We start from the raw sequence: 17188 nt of genomic DNA, 5'->3' as shown, positions 1-17188 counted from the left end.
ACCTTGTTATTTAGGTTAACAAATCATCATATACTCGGAATAAATTTCCGAACTAACCTTGCCAAAATCAATTGACAGTTATATAGCATAAATAACTTGCATATTAAGACCTACAAAATAATCAACTAAAACTATCATATGAAAACCTCGATGAATCTCATTATGTGTCGCATAAAAGACATTAATAGACCTTAATGCTTTGCTAGCCCCTTCATGATTAAATCTTTTTCAACTATAGTTTCCAAATTCTAAATAACTTCACATTTTACCACCTTTTCTTGAAATTCATATATTCCCTGCTTAAATGCCAAAGCAAAAGTAAATAGCATGAAACTAAGCAATATACCATTTTAGGTTGCACATTTTCTTCACATCGTACAAGCATCAACACGTTTGCAACAAAGAGCGTCACCGACTCAATGGAGTTACTCAAATCTGTCACAACTCACAAGCAATCAATCAGAGCAATTCCCTACCTTATCGTACAGAAACCATCTTGAGCCCTACCCCGGTAAGATGCAGTTTCCTTTCAATTTCTCCTCTTAGCTGTTATCTGAATTCGCGCAATTAAAGACAACTTATACTAATCATATGCTAACAATCCAACAACGAGAATTGTGCAATTATAGATAACCTACGGTCCTACACCAATCATATGCTAACATCAAACAACAATTTCGACTGCAGTTTACGGGACCAACTCCTTGACAATTTAGTAAGATAGTAAATGCAAAACTGCATAACAATTCCTTTCATGTTCATGTTTCAATATACGTATATCTGCCTTTACTTGTTGCTCAAAAAATAAAAAAGAACAGTTATCTATATCTTTATATCCAGTTTGTAGATGACGATTCTCAAAACCTAATCTGTGCATAATCAAAGTTCATATATCCCGCCAATTATCATCAAACATAAAATTAAGAGAACGTTAAGGGGGCTAATGATTTCATAAACCCCTTTGCTTCCTGCAACATTTCAGTTTTCTGCATACTTGTTCGCATTCGTTTCTTTAAAAACAAACCAACAATTACAAACCCATGTTCCACCGTAATAAGCCAACTCAAGATATATCTATTTCTGATCATGATTACCAAGCATGGCCATTTCCATGCAACACATTAGTTAACCCTCAATTGGCAGACGAATAAGATTCTATCCAACACGCACCTGCATATATTACTCTATGCTCACATCCCTGCCAAATTTACAAGCCCGACAGCCAGAGACTTGATGTATCATTGCAAAGCAGCTCAAATTTCTAACATCATTTCCAATAGCCACAGGAAGGAGAGAGAGAGAGAGAGAGAGAGAGAGAGAGTTGTCCAAATGTTTAAAACATGGCAATAAACACACCTACTTCCTGAATTAACTTACACGGGGATCTTATTACGCAAGTGTTTCCACATGCAGTATACAATGTGAATAGAATACAACATTTTCTTCTCTGCTCAACCAAGGTCAGATGGTGTGAGTATCACTATAACCAAATAAAATGACAGCCTAAATCTAACTAATGGAGTGAAAGAAAAAGCAAACAATCTAAAAAAAAACCACCAGTTAACACAAATTAACGCACTAAGTCAAGGAAGCAGAAAACAGTACCTCTAGCGACGATAACCTGGCGGTGGTGGCGGCTGTCTACTTACTCCCCTGCTTAATGCTGAAAATTGATTACCTAATTGTTGCGGACGACTATACCCTCTCCCCGCACCGTTCTCCGCTCGTGGAGCCCAACCAGCACTGGGATCATGATAGGTGGCAGCTCTGTACGATTGGTAGTTGTTATATCCACCCTGTTGCGGAAAATGGGCCCCACCAGGAATGGGAGTTTGGACCCCGTGACGAGGTGGGGCAGGATACCTGTTTCCACCATTTTGTTGGAATCCAGGCGGGTAGTATCCACGATTTGGATTATACTCTCTACTTTGTGTAGTAGATTGGTGGTTACTTTCGTTGCGCGGGTATGATCTATCGTAATGATCCCTCTCATGGTGGGACCTACTGTAGGGATCATGAACAGCCGCTGAAGCATATGGTTGACTGTAACCATGATCAAAGTGATTTCGTACCATTCCAACATTAGATGAACGCATGTTGTTGCGTTCTTGATCCTGGTATCTATTATTTTGGTAGGGGGATGAGTGTGGGCCATATGTGGCAATGGGGGGATGGGGTGTGCGATGCATCTGATCGCTGTAACCATTCGGACCTGCCCTTACTTGTAAGCTATTAACCACAAGTCTATGAGCAGCATCACCGAGCTGCCGGCCAGAAATGTTTCCAGGTGGATCTTGCCTGAAATAAGAATCCAAAAAGAACATATCAGTGGGAAATATGGAACAAATAGGACAGCATCCTAAAAACAAACAGTGTAAGTTAATGCCCGACTTGTTTGTCCAGATCAAATCATCAAACTGAACTATATATCCAAAGGTCCACATCTCCCATGTTTGCTGTATGCCTGTATATCCTTGCTGGATGTGGTCTTCTTATCCCCTCACATTAATCCGATAGAATAACTTATCCGTTCTCTATTAGAGCTCCTTCGTTTGCCCAGATATAAGCGGAAATTGTATGGGATCTAGAATCCCTTGGGAAATAGAGGAAGTGGTTGGGGGTAAATTTTGGTGCTTGTTTTGGTTGGGATTGTGGCATGCATTTACTATTTTGTCCTCATGCAAATCACAAGTTTTGGATTGAGAAAGTGCAGAACAATCACATCATTACTCTTTTGATGGAGGGGAAATATAATCCACCCCACCATGGGATCTGTAATGCAATGTCCATCCAGAAAAGGACACCCTGCGGCCTCCGTAGATGTAAATCCTGTCTCCATGCACCATATTTATGCACCCCACGGGATTAAATCCCCTAACCCCATCTTCAAATCTTCCAAGCAAATGAGCCCTAAGTTCAGTCAAACAAGCCTCTTGTCGAATCAATTTACTGAAAACAGGGTCTAGAACGAAAAAACAATTTACCTTCTGTTTTCCCATGGCTTCCTCCCGGAATCCTCGTGCCACAAAGTAGGCTCAGGTTTGAGGTCCTCTATCGCAACAATCTAAGAAAAAAGAGACAGTATGTGAGCTTATAAAGCTTAAGGTAATCATCACCAAGGTAAGAATGTCAGATCCTACATGAGCATTACAACAGAAACACGGATAATAGCCTGGATTAACCATCCCATTGAACCATCAGCCATGAGCACAAATAATTTACTGCTTACCTCCTGACTAAGTAGGATTACTAGGATCCCAGTTGCTAATTTAAGATTTTTTACGAGAGCCAAACAGGCATCAATTTTGATTTCTAAAAATGTCTATCTCCAAGTAGTTAATAAAGGCTTGCTTATAAGAACCCCATGTCATATCAGACGACTATAAGAAGTTCAGAGAGGAATAGATGAGCCCACAAAATGAGCATGAATAGCAGAGAAAATTAAGTAATAAACAACTACTAGAATACGAGTGCAGATAAAAGCTTACATAGGTGATCAGCACTCAGCTCACATCGACTCAATAAACATCTGTCCCAAAAACTTGAGGTCAGATTCATAGACTATTTCTTCCCATTGACTATTTGTTTTGATAATGATCTATACATGCCTACATGTAGTTACATATAAGGTCATCAAGGGAATGCCGACTCAATAACAAAGGACTTCGAAATCATATCCTCAGTAAAGTTCAAGGAATTGGTATACTTTCCTGCTGCCTCAATCCATTTCCTCTGACCTCCTAATTTTACCACCCCATGTGGATCAAAATTCAAATAACACTACTCCATGCAAGTGACTTGAATCCATTCAGTCTACTATGCACATGGCCATACTCTATGCACATGGCCATACTCCACGACTTCCCCTCAATTTATCTCCAATTGATGCCCACTTCTAGATACTTGTAAAATTACTCAACATTCTAATTCACTCGTACTATCTCCTAAACATTTTTTTCCCAACAGCCAAGTTAGTACAACGAATCCTAGTAGGCCATCAGCATTTCTCTTTCAAGAGATGCACCATCAACCTTATGCAAGTACTACAAAAGTCTCTCTTAGTTATACTACACCCGTTTCACATTTCTAGTAAAGGAAGCTACACATCTACATAATCCGTCTTTATCTTACTTAACCATATAGTTTTACTACATGGTCACTCACATTTCTAGTTATGCAAAGCTACATTCATAATTAGTTCATGATCTGTCTTTGCGTTAAGTAATGTGCAACCTTCTACTATGCAGTGCGTTGGGTGCCTTCCTGACTTGAACCCATACTAAGTGTGGATAGCTTCCATATCAAGAACCTACATGAAATATGTGATGACCTACTATCCTTGAACCAAACTACTTCAACTATCACACATAGCATCGACAACGACTTCAATAGCGGTTTGATACTATGAATGGTCACGAGCTAGTATCTTGGTTCTCATGAGGGTTACTAATAACCAGCCCAAATCTCATAGTCGTGGCCTCAAGACAGCCCCCAACTTGGGTGAATTCTCGAAGGTACAGTGATAGAATGTGCCCTGTGAACCCAAACCACTCACTTATTCAGTACATGAGCAGTAGAGTCTAGATGTCTCATTGAGAAAAAAATGTGCAGGAAAATTTGTTCCTACCCCAAGTACTTTAGAATGTGCCTCAATATTACCATCGTAAGTCTCAATGTACCGAGATACACCTTCTCTACATTATAGAGCGCTACATTTTTCTTGGGAATAGGGATCATCGAGTAAATACTTTTTCCCCTTACAAAGAAAATGGTCCTTTACTTCGGAATTAACATGTAATTTTGGATCAACTATATAAACCTGATCCAGCTCTTCAAAGAAGGCAACATTCAAACTCTTTTAATGACAACAACATTGAGACAACTTAAAAGCATAGGATCAAGACAACTTAAAAGCACAGAATCGAATCCAAGGTATGTCTTGGATCCATTAATCCAACCCCTTTAATCAAGGCAACATTCCAACTCTTTGACAAAGGCAACTTTGAATGGAGGCAACATAAAGCATTGAGGCAATATATGCCTTGGATCCATCATGTAAATCTGATCCAATTTTATGCTGAGAAAACATATATCTTAGGGCCCGCCTGATAAAGTGGATACAATGGCAAAGATACTTTTCATGGTAGCCAGTAGCCTTACTACTAGGAATCACAAAGTAGTGACCAGTAGTCTACTACTAGGAACTCCATTACGAGGTCAGTATATCCATTTCCAACCAATGCCTTGGATCCATCATGTAAATCTGATCCAATTTTCAGCCAACAAAAATATATCTTGGGCCCGCAGATAATGTAGATATGATAGCAGAGATACTTTTTACGGTAGCCAGTAGCCTTACTACTAGGAACACCATACGAGGTTAGTAGCCCTTTCCAACATATACCTTGGATCTATCATGTAAATCTGATCCAATTGTAATCCGAGAAAACATATATCTTGAGGCCCGCCCGATAAAGTGGATACCATAGCAAAGATACTTTTTATGGTAGCCAATAGCCTTACTACCTTACTACTAGGAATCACAAATTAGCGACCAGTATATCCCTTTCCAACATATGCCTTGGATCCATCACCCCCAGACAAAGTAGATATGGTAGCAGATATACCTTTTACGGTAGCCAGTAGCCTTACTACTAGGAATCACAAATTAGTGACCAGTAGTCTACTACTAGGAACTCATTTACGAGGTCTTTCTAGTATTAGGAACCTCTTTGAATTTGATAAAATTAAAACCCACACTCTGAATCAATATTTGTTTCCTCCAACTTTCGCCCCAAATGTTGCCAGTGGTGTCTCAATCCACTCTTAGCCACTTGATCCCATGTGACCAGCAGTCTTAACACCTACTAGGAGCCACAATTTTTCTTCTTCGATGGTCAGTAGTCTTATAACTACAAGGAACCCTGAAGATGAATATGTATTGCCTCAAAAATTTTAAAGCCCACACGTGTAAATTGTAATATAACCTTTATTCCTCAAACAATTTTAAAACCAAGTGTGATAACTGCCAAAATGGTTATTTGTAAGAACAAACATAAGCTTACCTTCTCAAAATAAGGACACTTAAATAGTCTAAATAAAAGAACTGAAACTTTTTCTTATATGCATATATAGTTTACCCACATTGAAATCTTTTCCCACAAAAAATTTTGTTAGTCAAAAACATGTCCTTTCAATGCCAAAAACAGTATATCTTCCAAAGAAGAACATATGAGTATTAACTAACTCCTATTGCAGATCAAAAAAACACCAAACTCCTTTTCATTGTATATATCTAAATGCGCATGTACTACACATTTTACAGATATAGATACATATTAGCTATTTGATGTCATAATTAGCAACTCAATCAAATCTCTCCTAATAGTTAAACAAATGAAAATATATTATATCACTAGTTAACTGGAGCCAACATAAAGAGAGAAAAAATATTGCACAGAGAAAACTACTCATTATACCATTAACGGAAAAACACTTTCCCTTCCAATAGATTAGGAGATTTTGTCACAGATTTTTCTTGTTATTGTTTTAGAAACTGTTATACTGTGATTTCATTACAAAACCAATTTTTCTGTAGAAACCAAAACCCTTTTTCTATTTTCATTACAAAACTGAAACTTTCCTTTTTAACAAAATAAAACCATTAAGCGGCTTCCCTTGTTTTTTCATTTTCGGGAGCCAAGATGCAAAAGGCATCCGGTTAGCAGCCTTATATACTGGAATAAGATAAAGCTATAAAATAATTAAAATTAAACTGCTAGTAACAGATATATCAGTGACAAGGGGAGAAAAGGATAATTAAAACCTTCTTTGGGAATACAACCCCTGCTGGTGGCCGAGTAATATGTTTGTGAGCATCTGGAAGTATGTATATAGCACATCTGCATGAGGAACAAGGAAAAGTGAAGATATTATATCAGCATTTAGATAACAAGTGAATTCAATTGTCCAAATACAAGAGTATCTTGATTATATGAAAGCTTACATGACTTGATTGTCCATAATATCTTCCATTTCAAAAACTGGTGACCTGAAAATTGGGGGGCAAGGATCTCCAGCACAAAGCGATATATAACCATTCATTCCACCACTGCATGTAGCCCTAAATGAAATGAGAAGATAGTTCATATGTTTTTTTACAATTTATGACTAGCACGCACAAGATGCCAATGAAAAAAGATTCAGGTGGCCAGCAAAAAGAAAAAATTCCTAGAAAGACCACAATGACCGTAACGGACAAGGAATCAAGCTTATTGATGACAAAATATAGAGTAACCCTGAGCTATTAGCTGGGTATGGAGGTTTTGGTACCAACCATACAGAGACTAGTTGGATGTAAAAGAAAGAGATGCAAGCAGATATTGTCAACTGAAAGGTACATTCAACTGAAAGGTACATTCCACAACAAAAATTATCAGCTTTCATGAAAACCACCAGATACTCAAAGGGATACATGGTTATCACGACAATTAGAGTAAAATGGTTGTACAGGGATAGCAGCACTTTTCTGCAACCACACCCAAAGGAGGAAGTAAAATTAATCTTTGCTTATTTCAAGAAGCAGAAACTACAAGATTCAAACAAGATATACTCAGGAATTCAGGCCATAGCTAGAGTTGGGAATGATTGCCTTTATGGAATTCCAATACATAAATTTCACTTCAGCTTTGTTTGAGCAGAAATTTAAAGATCCAGGATCTGATTGAGAATTTTCTATTGTGCTGCAAAACAAGTTAGTAACTGGAGAAGCAAAGAAATTGCTTACAATGAAATAAAACCTCATAAAACTTAGTTACTAGTTGGCACACTCGAACGAGAGAGAAACCTCATTTAAGTAATCTACTAATGAAATGACAACATGGCGAACCTTGCCCTTGAATCTAGTTGCTCTTTAATTTCAGCTCGTTCTTTGTCTGTCAACTGTTTACAACGATCATTAAGAGAGAATATGTAGGGAGATAAAGGATGAGAGAGCGCCACAAAAAGCATGTCAAACATAATGCTATTTCTTCGCACTTCTTCCTCCTGCAGAGAAACACGATCATAAGTAAAAACATCTTGCAAATGATCCGCGTAGCAATGTACATCAAGCTAAATTCATGTATCATACCGTCAAAGTATGCTCAAGTCTTGCGACCTCAGCAAGAAGGCGGGCTTCATCAATAAAAGGCAATTTGGCAATACCCTTCAAAGTGATCATAAAGAAAACAAAAATGTCAGCTATGGCACATTCAATGTGATTCCTCATAAGTCACTTTGTCCATGAGACCAAGAAGATGCTATAAGAACAACACATACCTGCCAAGCATACCTCTTGCCATTCATGTCCACTTCAAAATCTAAAATTAAAAGAGCAGTGCATAAGTTATAAAATACTAAAAGAAGAGCAGTGCATAAGTTATAATCTGGCAACGACTAGATTATACCACTTGGATAAAAATCAATAAGAGGTGAGTTTGGATCAGTCATCAGTCTCCTATAGTGCTCAGGAAGTGCATGAGAGCTGCAGATAAACCGGTTAGAACCCCACAAGCGAGATAATATTAAACAGAGGAGAGTGTGGCCAGTGGAACCTTGCAGCTGGGAAGACCCCCAATAACTGATTGAATGGCTTGAATGGGGAACCTAGTTCAAAGCTTATATCCAACTGGTCCAGATCCTTGAGATCAGAAGCAAATGGTGCGTAATGGTAAGGATAAAACCTGAAAGAAAGACAGACAAATGGTGGTTGTAAAAATCATCAAGCACAATGTATTCATGTTGCAACGTAAAATCATTCAAGTACAATAGAAAACTAGTGTTTGAAAGTAATGCACATGAAGTAAATTGTTATTGCGAGACATGTTATTCATCATTGTTTTTCAAGTAAAAAACAGAAAGTCCCTTAGGCAGTAGGCTAAGTATATCTTTCCCTGTAAACTGAAGATGATCTTCACAAGATATGCTCACAATTGAAGAAAAAAATATTGGGGAGTGTGGGGCAAAGAAAGTGGTCTCCCCAATCCACCGCAGGAGAGCTTATTAAAGATGGCCAATACAGCGGCTGAAACGCACTCAACATAACCAGATTTAGAACAGAAATGGGGAGCAGGGGGGCACGACAGCAGTGAGAGTGAAAATGACAGAGAAGAAAAAGTACCACTGCCACGAACAAACCCCTTCATAGTAATAGCGCATTACCCAACACAAGCCTTCTGTGTACCTCAAAACCTATGCAGCAAATAAAGTAAAACTTGTGTTAGCCCACCATAACACAAAAGGCAATTGTGAAAGTAATCAGATAGCAGAACTAGAAGGTGAGCAGCAGTTATATATAACAAAAAATCAGCATCAGGCATTGAGGACGCGTATTGTGGAGGCATCAATGGTGATGGCAGAGAACGAGGCCGTGAAAGTGAAAGAGTCACCAAAAAAGTGGTGTTAGCCCTACAAGTGGTGCTGTGGCGGCTGCCTACACTGCTGAACACTTGAGCTACTTATGGGCTGTTCAAATTTCATTTATCCTTAGACCAAAAATTCGTTTTTTGTTCCTACAAGATACTGACACCAACATTAAAAGAGAGAGAGAGAGTCTTCGACAACTCATTCCCTGCCAATGGACCAAACTGCAGTTCCTTGATGTATTTGACTTGAAGAAAAACCACATCAATTATCAACCATAACACATTCACTTAGGACATATAAAAAAAACTTATATCAAACCAAATCACCTAATCAATCACCGATTAGCCAGAAAACCAGACCATGAAAGCATATTCTCATATCGAATTGACCTCAATCTATGATACATTGACTTTAGATGCAAATACATTGACTTTAGACCACTAATACAAGAAGGCAGACAAAAAAGAAAGGAATGTTACAACGTGCAATGTTCTAAAAGTCGCTAGGCACTAGTCGGGTGGTCGGCCACCTTCGAGCGATTAATCGGTGCATATTAATAAGTAATCGGCGATTAATCGTTAGTCGGATCTAATTGGATAGGCCCCGCCAAGGATTAATTGGCAATTAATCGCCGATTAATTCCTTGTTTTAGAACACTAATAACGTGACCGTTAACTGTAAACCCTAAAGACACAAAGGTAACAGCTAACCTACCACAGCGAGTTCAAAAGTGTGAAGCATACAGACTTTTCAAGCAACTAGCATCGAGGGTTGAACCATGGGTTATTAATCGCCGATTAATTCCTTGTTTTAGAACACTAATAACGTGACCGTTAACTGTAAACCCTAAAGACACAAAGGTAACAGCTAACCTACCACAGCAAGTTCAAAAGTGTGAAGCATACAGACTTTTCAAGCAACTAGCATCGAGGGTTGAACCATGGGTTATTAAGTTCCTTAAATAATGACCATGGCAATTAAGTTCAAAAAAACTCACGACATCTTTTCGTATGCAGTCAAGTTCCTCCGCAGTTTGTGCTGAAAACTTCTCTTCATAATACCTCTCCTTCCAACCTGGCTCCCCCAATTTGACCTAAATAACAGGAGACCAGGATAATTAAAAACCGAGATGAATTGCAGCAGAAACTACAGTATGCTGATAATGTCGGAACTAAAACTGCTTGGAATTAACGTGGGGAATTATATGACATCTACTAAACCAGTTTTACATCCTTATCTATGGCCCACATAATAAACATGGTATAAAGGAAAACGTTTTTGCGACCACACAATTCATATTCATATTCATATTCATATTCTTTATAATTTGTGAACGGGATATGTCATATTTCCCAGCATTGCACAAACTAACGACCTTTTCCACTTAGGATGATATTTGTAAATATGTGAAACTACAATGCAATCAGCTTTAGAAGTTCACACTTAAAGCTGATCTTCGATTCTGGTACTTAAATATTTTATAATGAGCAAGAAAAGGACAAGCTAGAGCAATCGACATTCAAGTATGTTCAAACCTTGTCTTCCTCAGGGTTTTCAGAGTTGAAAGCATCAGACTTCTCACGAAGTACCTCCTTTAGCTTTGTCTTCAATTCTTCTTTGTTTTCACAAATCTAATAACCAAATAACAATTAGCACAACCTCTTAGGCAGTATTTCATATTGCAATTCAGTAGATGTGACAATGATTGGTGATGAGATAAAAGGTGATACATTTCTGTAACTCCTCCCAGTAGACAATGATGATGACTGACAAGTTAATGAGTACTAGATGACATATACAATCATTCTTCCCAGATAGTAGTTTCATACAAAATAGAAAGTTAGAACATGGAAATTAATGCTAAAGAATGACAGATGAGAAACAAGCTACATTAATATGCCTCTAGTAAGGCAGAAAAACATACCTCTGTCTCAAGACTATTCTCTGCTTCAACAATAGCAGCACCAACAGACGCCCCAGAGGACGAGCGTGCACCTTTTCTAGCCCTAGCATAAGTTTGTTAATTTCAGATGACCCATACTTCTTATAATCAATATAAAGAAATGATATGCACCTGGTAGCTTAACCAAGTTGACTCTGTTCTCGAATAGATATTGAGCTCACTGACCTGGACTCGGAACCCTTCTGCTGATACGGTGAGTGTGAAGGACCTGAAGCAAGGCGAGAACCATGAAAACGAGTGACTGGTACAAGAGACTCCGGTTTAACTTGAGGTTCTGCATCATCTCCTCTTTTTGATTGTGCCTTATCACGCTTGATTCTTTCAGCTTGCCTCTGAACAACATACGTCAATAAAAATTACGTTGGCCGCAAGAATTTGTGCAATAGGTTGTCAAATGAAGGGAGGGTGCTATGAGCCAATGATGACCACTTTCTTGACACAAACTGTATCCGATCTCGCATTGTAATGCATAAACAGATTATGCAATATGGAAACGTTGAAGTTTTACATAGAATCCTTACACACCAAATGCAGGAAAAGTAGCATTTTATCTCCCAGTTCCCCAACGGTTTCTGAAACTTCGCTTCCCTTCCTTGCTTCTTCTAACGATATGCAAGGATCACCGCTCCATTCACTCACCGTTAGAGTGGTTCTAAAGTAGTACTTATACTGTCAGCCATTTTAGGTGGCTATATGTCAAAAGGGACCTTTTCTAGCAGTGCAAAGATAAAAGTACCATTGTCTCGCATTCAAACATTTATATGCAAGGAGCATAGTCAAGGCCGAGGACCAAAGGCAGCAATGCCCAACTTAGCTGCCAGCAACACAAAGAAGGCAGACAGGCAGCAAAGCTGTCACACCGTTCTCGCTCTCCTTTCCAAAGTCAAAACTCCCAAATGATCCAGCTTTGCCAGAGTTTGTCCCTTTCCCTAACTAAGCCTACTATCAAGCACCTCTCGTGCGGCACATGCGTGTATGTTATGCTGACTACAGCTTTATTTACCCGCAGAAAACACTTATTAACTAACACTAACCTGATGCAATCGAGCCCTTTTCTGGAATATTTTGTCCTCGTATGATCCCACAGCCTGAATGAAATGCTCCACCCTGCTAATATTTGGCTGAGAGACAATGAGAAGATCAACAACCATCCTTCAACACATACAAAGCAAGGTCAAGCACGAAATAACTTTCCCACATATGGTCAACTGAATACCTGGCTTCCGTCAGTCAAATATCCTCCCAACGACCTCAATTCCTTTTTATATACCGCCATAAGCAAATTAATTGCACCCTGAAAAAAACAAGAAGGTAAAGTACAGCTGAACATAAACGTAAAACGGTAAAAGTAACATCCTCACAATGGCACCTCAAGCAGTAAACAAAAATAGTACCCTTATGACTTAACCTTAACACTTCAGAGGAGGAGTTGGGGGTTTGTAGTGTGCCTCCACTTATGGGGTGCATCATTGGTCATAATTCTGTTCTGATTTACATATCGTTGTTAATAAGGAAGGTGGTTCACCATGATAGAAGGGGTTAAGGTTTCTTACGCTGCGGATGGGCAGATGTGCAGATGTGTTATGGTTCAGATTCGTGTTAAGAAAAGGGTTAGTTGAGGAGGGAGGCTTGTAGAGCTAGGAGGGCAATGGGTCAGAGCACCCGCAACTCTTCAATGAAGAAAGAGAGGGAACTAAAAAGGCTAGAATGCCATACTAATTTGACAATACAAAGGTGTTTGAGGATAAACCAACTAGAACGAGGTCAGTTGTGAGGATGATAAGATTTGGAATAGTAGGGTGCAAAGTATTCAAAGGGATGTGATCTGTCCCAAACTAGAGGAGATGGTAAACCACGTAGAAGACCGTTAGTCCTTTTTTTTTTGTTTTCATGGAGTTCAGGAGCCAATAGAAAAGCACCATCTGATCAAGTTGTTAATTTTGTTAGGATAAAATTGGCGGAGGCAACCAGAAATCAATGTCACAAGCTGAAATCATCTTACTAGGCTGTGGCCAATAAAAGAACGAGTAAGAATAGAAGTTTGGCAGGGATGTTTTTGATGTGTTGAAGGGAGTATCGGTACTTTCAAAGAGTTTCTTTTCCTTCTTGTTTTCTTTCTTCCATTTTCCCAGTACGTTGTGTAAGGGTGGTGCACCCTTGGCAAGTTTAATAACCCAATTTTCTCTGATTTCAATCATAACAAAAGGATACAACCACCAACACCCATTTCTCTATGTTCTTTTACATTTTCGTTTCTGAAATCATACAAGCGTCAACTGTGATCTTTACATGACATGTTCAAGCAAACCATAAGGATCTTCATCATGCAAAGCAGAGAACAGTTTGATGCATTTGCTCATATACATGTATAGAGTGTATAGCTTTACGGGCGTACTATACCACAAAATCCAACATATACCATGCGGAAACCGATTTTGAGAAGAAATTGCTATACCCACCTCACGGATCTCCAAAGTGGGCATATGTGGTAAAAAATCGTTGCCAACAAAAAAGCACATGAAGATGAAGTCATCGACAATGCACTCCAAATCCATCTCGAAAGGCAGATTAGGAATCCTCATTTCGTATTCCAAATACTCTCTAAGAGTCCAAATGTTGAGAAACTGCAAAATGTAAACTTAAGGAAACAAGGGAAAAAAAGAAAAGCCCAATGAAAGAGAAAAAGCTTGTTCCCAGTTCTTCATTGGGATCAAAACGAACCTGGTAAGGTTTTTTGGCCACAACATCGGCATCACCTTTCTCATCAAACTCCCCAGCCTTTCTCTTTGCCTTACCTTCACAATCAGCTGCCAAATGACCCATTTGACCACATAAGAAGCATTTGCCTTGTTGTCCAGGGGTGAACACAACCTGACAAGAAATATTTGGAAATAGAAATGTTACTAACAACTGTATCATAGCTCATGCTAGAGATAAGAGCATCAATCAGTGTGATAAACAGAAGACACTCGGGCAATACAAAAAAGTAGCATATCTTTCGTTTTCCTGACTATGAATTTCAACAACTCAAAGTAAAAAAAAAAAAAAAACTTTAAATCCAAAATGCAAAAGTTTGACCAAGACAATATGAACAACTATGTACAATATACACTAACCTCCCTGAGAATTGAGAAATGGATTTCATGGGTGGCCAAAGCCAACATGATTAAATCTGCATCCTGTTGTTTCCACAAGCAAAAATACCATAAAACACTGTACGTTAGAGCATAGCAGAAGAAGGAAGATGTCCTTTTAAAAAGCCAAATAAAAGGAGTATCCTTCAAAGGATTAACAGACATGCTGAAGGAAAATACGCACCAAGCCATACAAGCAATGGCGTGTGTTTGGATCAAAACCAGGAAGATTTCTCTGAAGACGAATATACGACATAATTTTATGTTCCCCTTCACCGGGGACATTGGCATCAGAAAGTATGACCTTCAAAACAATAAACAGATAAGAAAAAACTAGAGCACTTGTCTTTCACCACAACACAGCATAAAGGGCAAGGACACCAAATGCATGGCAAAAGAAACCAAAATAGTGAAAACTGCATGGAAACATGACATTGATGAGTGATGACAAGAACAATACCTTGGTAGATTTCCATCCAGGATCATTGTTAAGTCTCAGATGGATGTAGTACTGCAAAGCTATTGAGAGAACACCCATAAATTGAGTTCCTGGTGTGATAACATTCGAATCACAAGTTTGTGATTCCACCTTTGGGGGAAGCTTTCTGCCTTCCCTCTCAAACTCCTCGCGCAACAGCTCTTCTTCAGCTGCCTACAAGAAAAGATGTCTCAGTTTATATTCTAAACAATTAGGTTTCAGAGAGTAGCATGAGGTTTACAAGCAAGAGGCACATACTGCATCTGCTGCATCTTTAGCAGCTCTAAACCGTCTCGACCGCTGCTGATTCATTTTTGCCCTCGGAGCAACACCATCTATCATGAATTCCAAGATGATCAATATAACAAAGTTGCTATGAAATGTCATTGACTTCCAATTTACAGTGAAACAATATTTTATACTTATAACCTACCAATAGCCATGTACAGTAACTTTCGTGGTCGCACCATCACAAAAAGTCGATCTATGTAATCAAACATGCACTGGAACACCTCGTCAAAAGTGGTAGGAGAAGGCTGCATGATATAAACAAGCCCACTAAAGCACATGTACCTAAATCAGAAACTAATAGAACAAACATTTCAAATAGACATATACTACTATTTTTTAGCTCCCTTTAATAGAATTTTGGGATCGTTTTCTTCATATTCCTTTTCTTTCTTTCTCCTTCCATGGTAGAGGAGAAAGAGAGAAAACACGAGAGCTGTGAACTTCAAGTATATCGCCTTTTCAATTCCCATGTCAGGTCGAATATAAGGCAAGTGCAAAAACCTTGAAGTGATATGCTGGAAATTGGTGTCAACTATCCGTGCACATTATAACTTATCTGAATTAATGAAAAAGGCTACAAATTTCAGCTTAGAAATCTCACTCTTAACACCAAACCGTTGTTTTGAAAGGGAAAAAAAATGCAACAAGGGATAAATCTACGGGAAATGTAAATTTGACAACAGAAAACAGGTAGTACCCAGTCCTTGGGGCAAAAACAGGGGTGAACAATCCCATTCATGTCGAGATAGAAGGAGTTGAATTTTGCTTATTAGGGTAAGGTTTACTTGTGTCAATTATGTTTGTTGTCCATGCACATTATAACTTATCTGAATAAGCAAAAAGCCTTCAAAATTCCACAAACAAAAATAAATAAATCTCACTCTTTTGGGAATCCTGACGATTCAAAACCAACAATATATGCATGCGAATAAGCTTAAATTAGAAGTTAGCCGTTAAAAGCTAACAAACAAACCCTGTAACCTGATTAAAAACAAAAACCTATAGTTTATTTTGATAACTCAGGTGTCTGGGCAGCTTTCGCACACCGTGACTAATCCCATGGGACCAATCCCACTTGCAGGGGTCCCAATTAAAGCCAGACCTTAGGAGGGAGCAAACCCCAAGTCCTCAAATCATATTCTTTCCCACATGTTTGCGCATGAATGAGAAGCAAACAGAACGAAAATCAACTCATTGAGATTAACTCGTAAAAAAAACCACAACGAAGGATAAATCATCGAGCAAAGTAAATTAGAGAGACAGAAATCAAGTGATACCCGGTCCTCGGGGTGAAAACAGGGGTGGATGATGCCGTTCATGTCGAGATACAGGTTGTCGAATTCGAGGTTGTTAGGGTTGGGTTTGCTCGTGTCGACCGGAATCTTGATCCCGTCGATCACGACGGCTTCTTCCTCGATCACGTCCACTACCACCATCGGGTACTTCTCCGCCAGCCACCGGTAGAACGCCGGTACTCCCATTGCAACACACACAGAGAGAGAGAGAGAGAGAGAGAGAGAGAGAGAGAGACGGGGGCGGGATTGGCTAGGGCACGGAAACGGAAGATTTTTTTGTTAATGGGGGGCAGGGGGAGGATTTTATATGGGGGATTGGATTTGGCAAGTTGGGATTTTATATGCGTACGTGGATATCCGACTGTCGCCTCGTTTATACTTTCTGTTTAGGGCAAGGTACGTAGAGTGCAATTTTGTTCAGGGTGAACATTACCTACCTCCCTATTGGTGGAAATGATGTGGATCCCACCAGAAAATAATGTCATGCCAGGTAAGCATGACATCATTTTGTGGTAGAATTCACACTGGTAAGAATGACATCATTTTGTGGTGGGATCCACACCATTTCAACCAATAGGGAGGTAGGTAATGTTCATCCTCTTAAGTGGAGGGTGAACAAAAC

General features: G+C 39.0%; 1 protein-coding gene across 2 annotated transcripts; it reads right to left on the bottom strand.

Annotated features, from left to right (window-relative positions):
- Window positions 1-1332: 1332 nt before the first annotated feature.
- On the bottom strand, window positions 1333-16875 carry LOC131334452 (5'-3' exoribonuclease 3-like). 2 transcript variants are annotated; one of them, XM_058369468.1, is made up of 24 exons: window positions 16549-16875; window positions 15414-15516; window positions 15239-15315; window positions 14963-15154; window positions 14687-14806; window positions 14485-14547; window positions 14090-14239; window positions 13828-13992; window positions 12585-12662; window positions 12403-12489; window positions 11534-11700; window positions 11330-11411; window positions 10941-11036; window positions 10403-10498; window positions 9161-9231; window positions 8595-8723; window positions 8448-8524; window positions 8320-8360; window positions 8132-8206; window positions 7889-8046; window positions 7007-7123; window positions 6827-6902; window positions 2985-3064; window positions 1333-2298 (listed from the first exon to the last, which is right to left on the bottom strand). In XM_058369468.1, the coding sequence occupies exons 1-24, from the start codon at window positions 16750-16752 to the stop codon at window positions 1608-1610; spliced, it is 3195 nt and encodes a 1064-aa protein (XP_058225451.1). In that variant the 5' UTR covers window positions 16753-16875; the 3' UTR covers window positions 1333-1607. The 2 variants fall into 2 exon arrangements, with proteins under 2 accessions (XP_058225451.1, XP_058225452.1); XM_058369469.1 differs by having other exon boundaries at window positions 7007-7111.
- Between the last annotated feature and the right edge of the window lie 313 nt (window positions 16876-17188).

The sequence above is a fragment of the Rhododendron vialii genome, chromosome 7a, assembly GCF_030253575.1.
Source record: "Rhododendron vialii isolate Sample 1 chromosome 7a, ASM3025357v1".
Classification (NCBI taxonomy): Eukaryota; Viridiplantae; Streptophyta; class Magnoliopsida; order Ericales; family Ericaceae; genus Rhododendron; species Rhododendron vialii.
This window is presented reverse-complemented; position numbering and strand designations above follow the sequence as displayed.

What these genes read in the sequence shown, in the direction of transcription:
- LOC131334452 (XM_058369468.1), bottom strand. Translation starts at nt 16,752, where the DNA reads ATGGGAGTACCGGCGTTCTACCGGTGGCTGGCGGAGAAGTACCCGATG. An exon ending in AGAATAGTCTTGAGACAGAG is followed by an intron (nt 11,037 to 11,329) that starts GTATGTTTTTCT and finishes TTTGGTTATTAG; the next exon opens with ATTTGTGAAAACAAAGAAGA. An exon ending in GCAAGAGGTATGCTTGGCAG is followed by an intron (nt 8,207 to 8,319) that starts GTATGTGTTGTT and finishes ATCACTTTGAAG; the next exon opens with GGTATTGCCAAATTGCCTTT.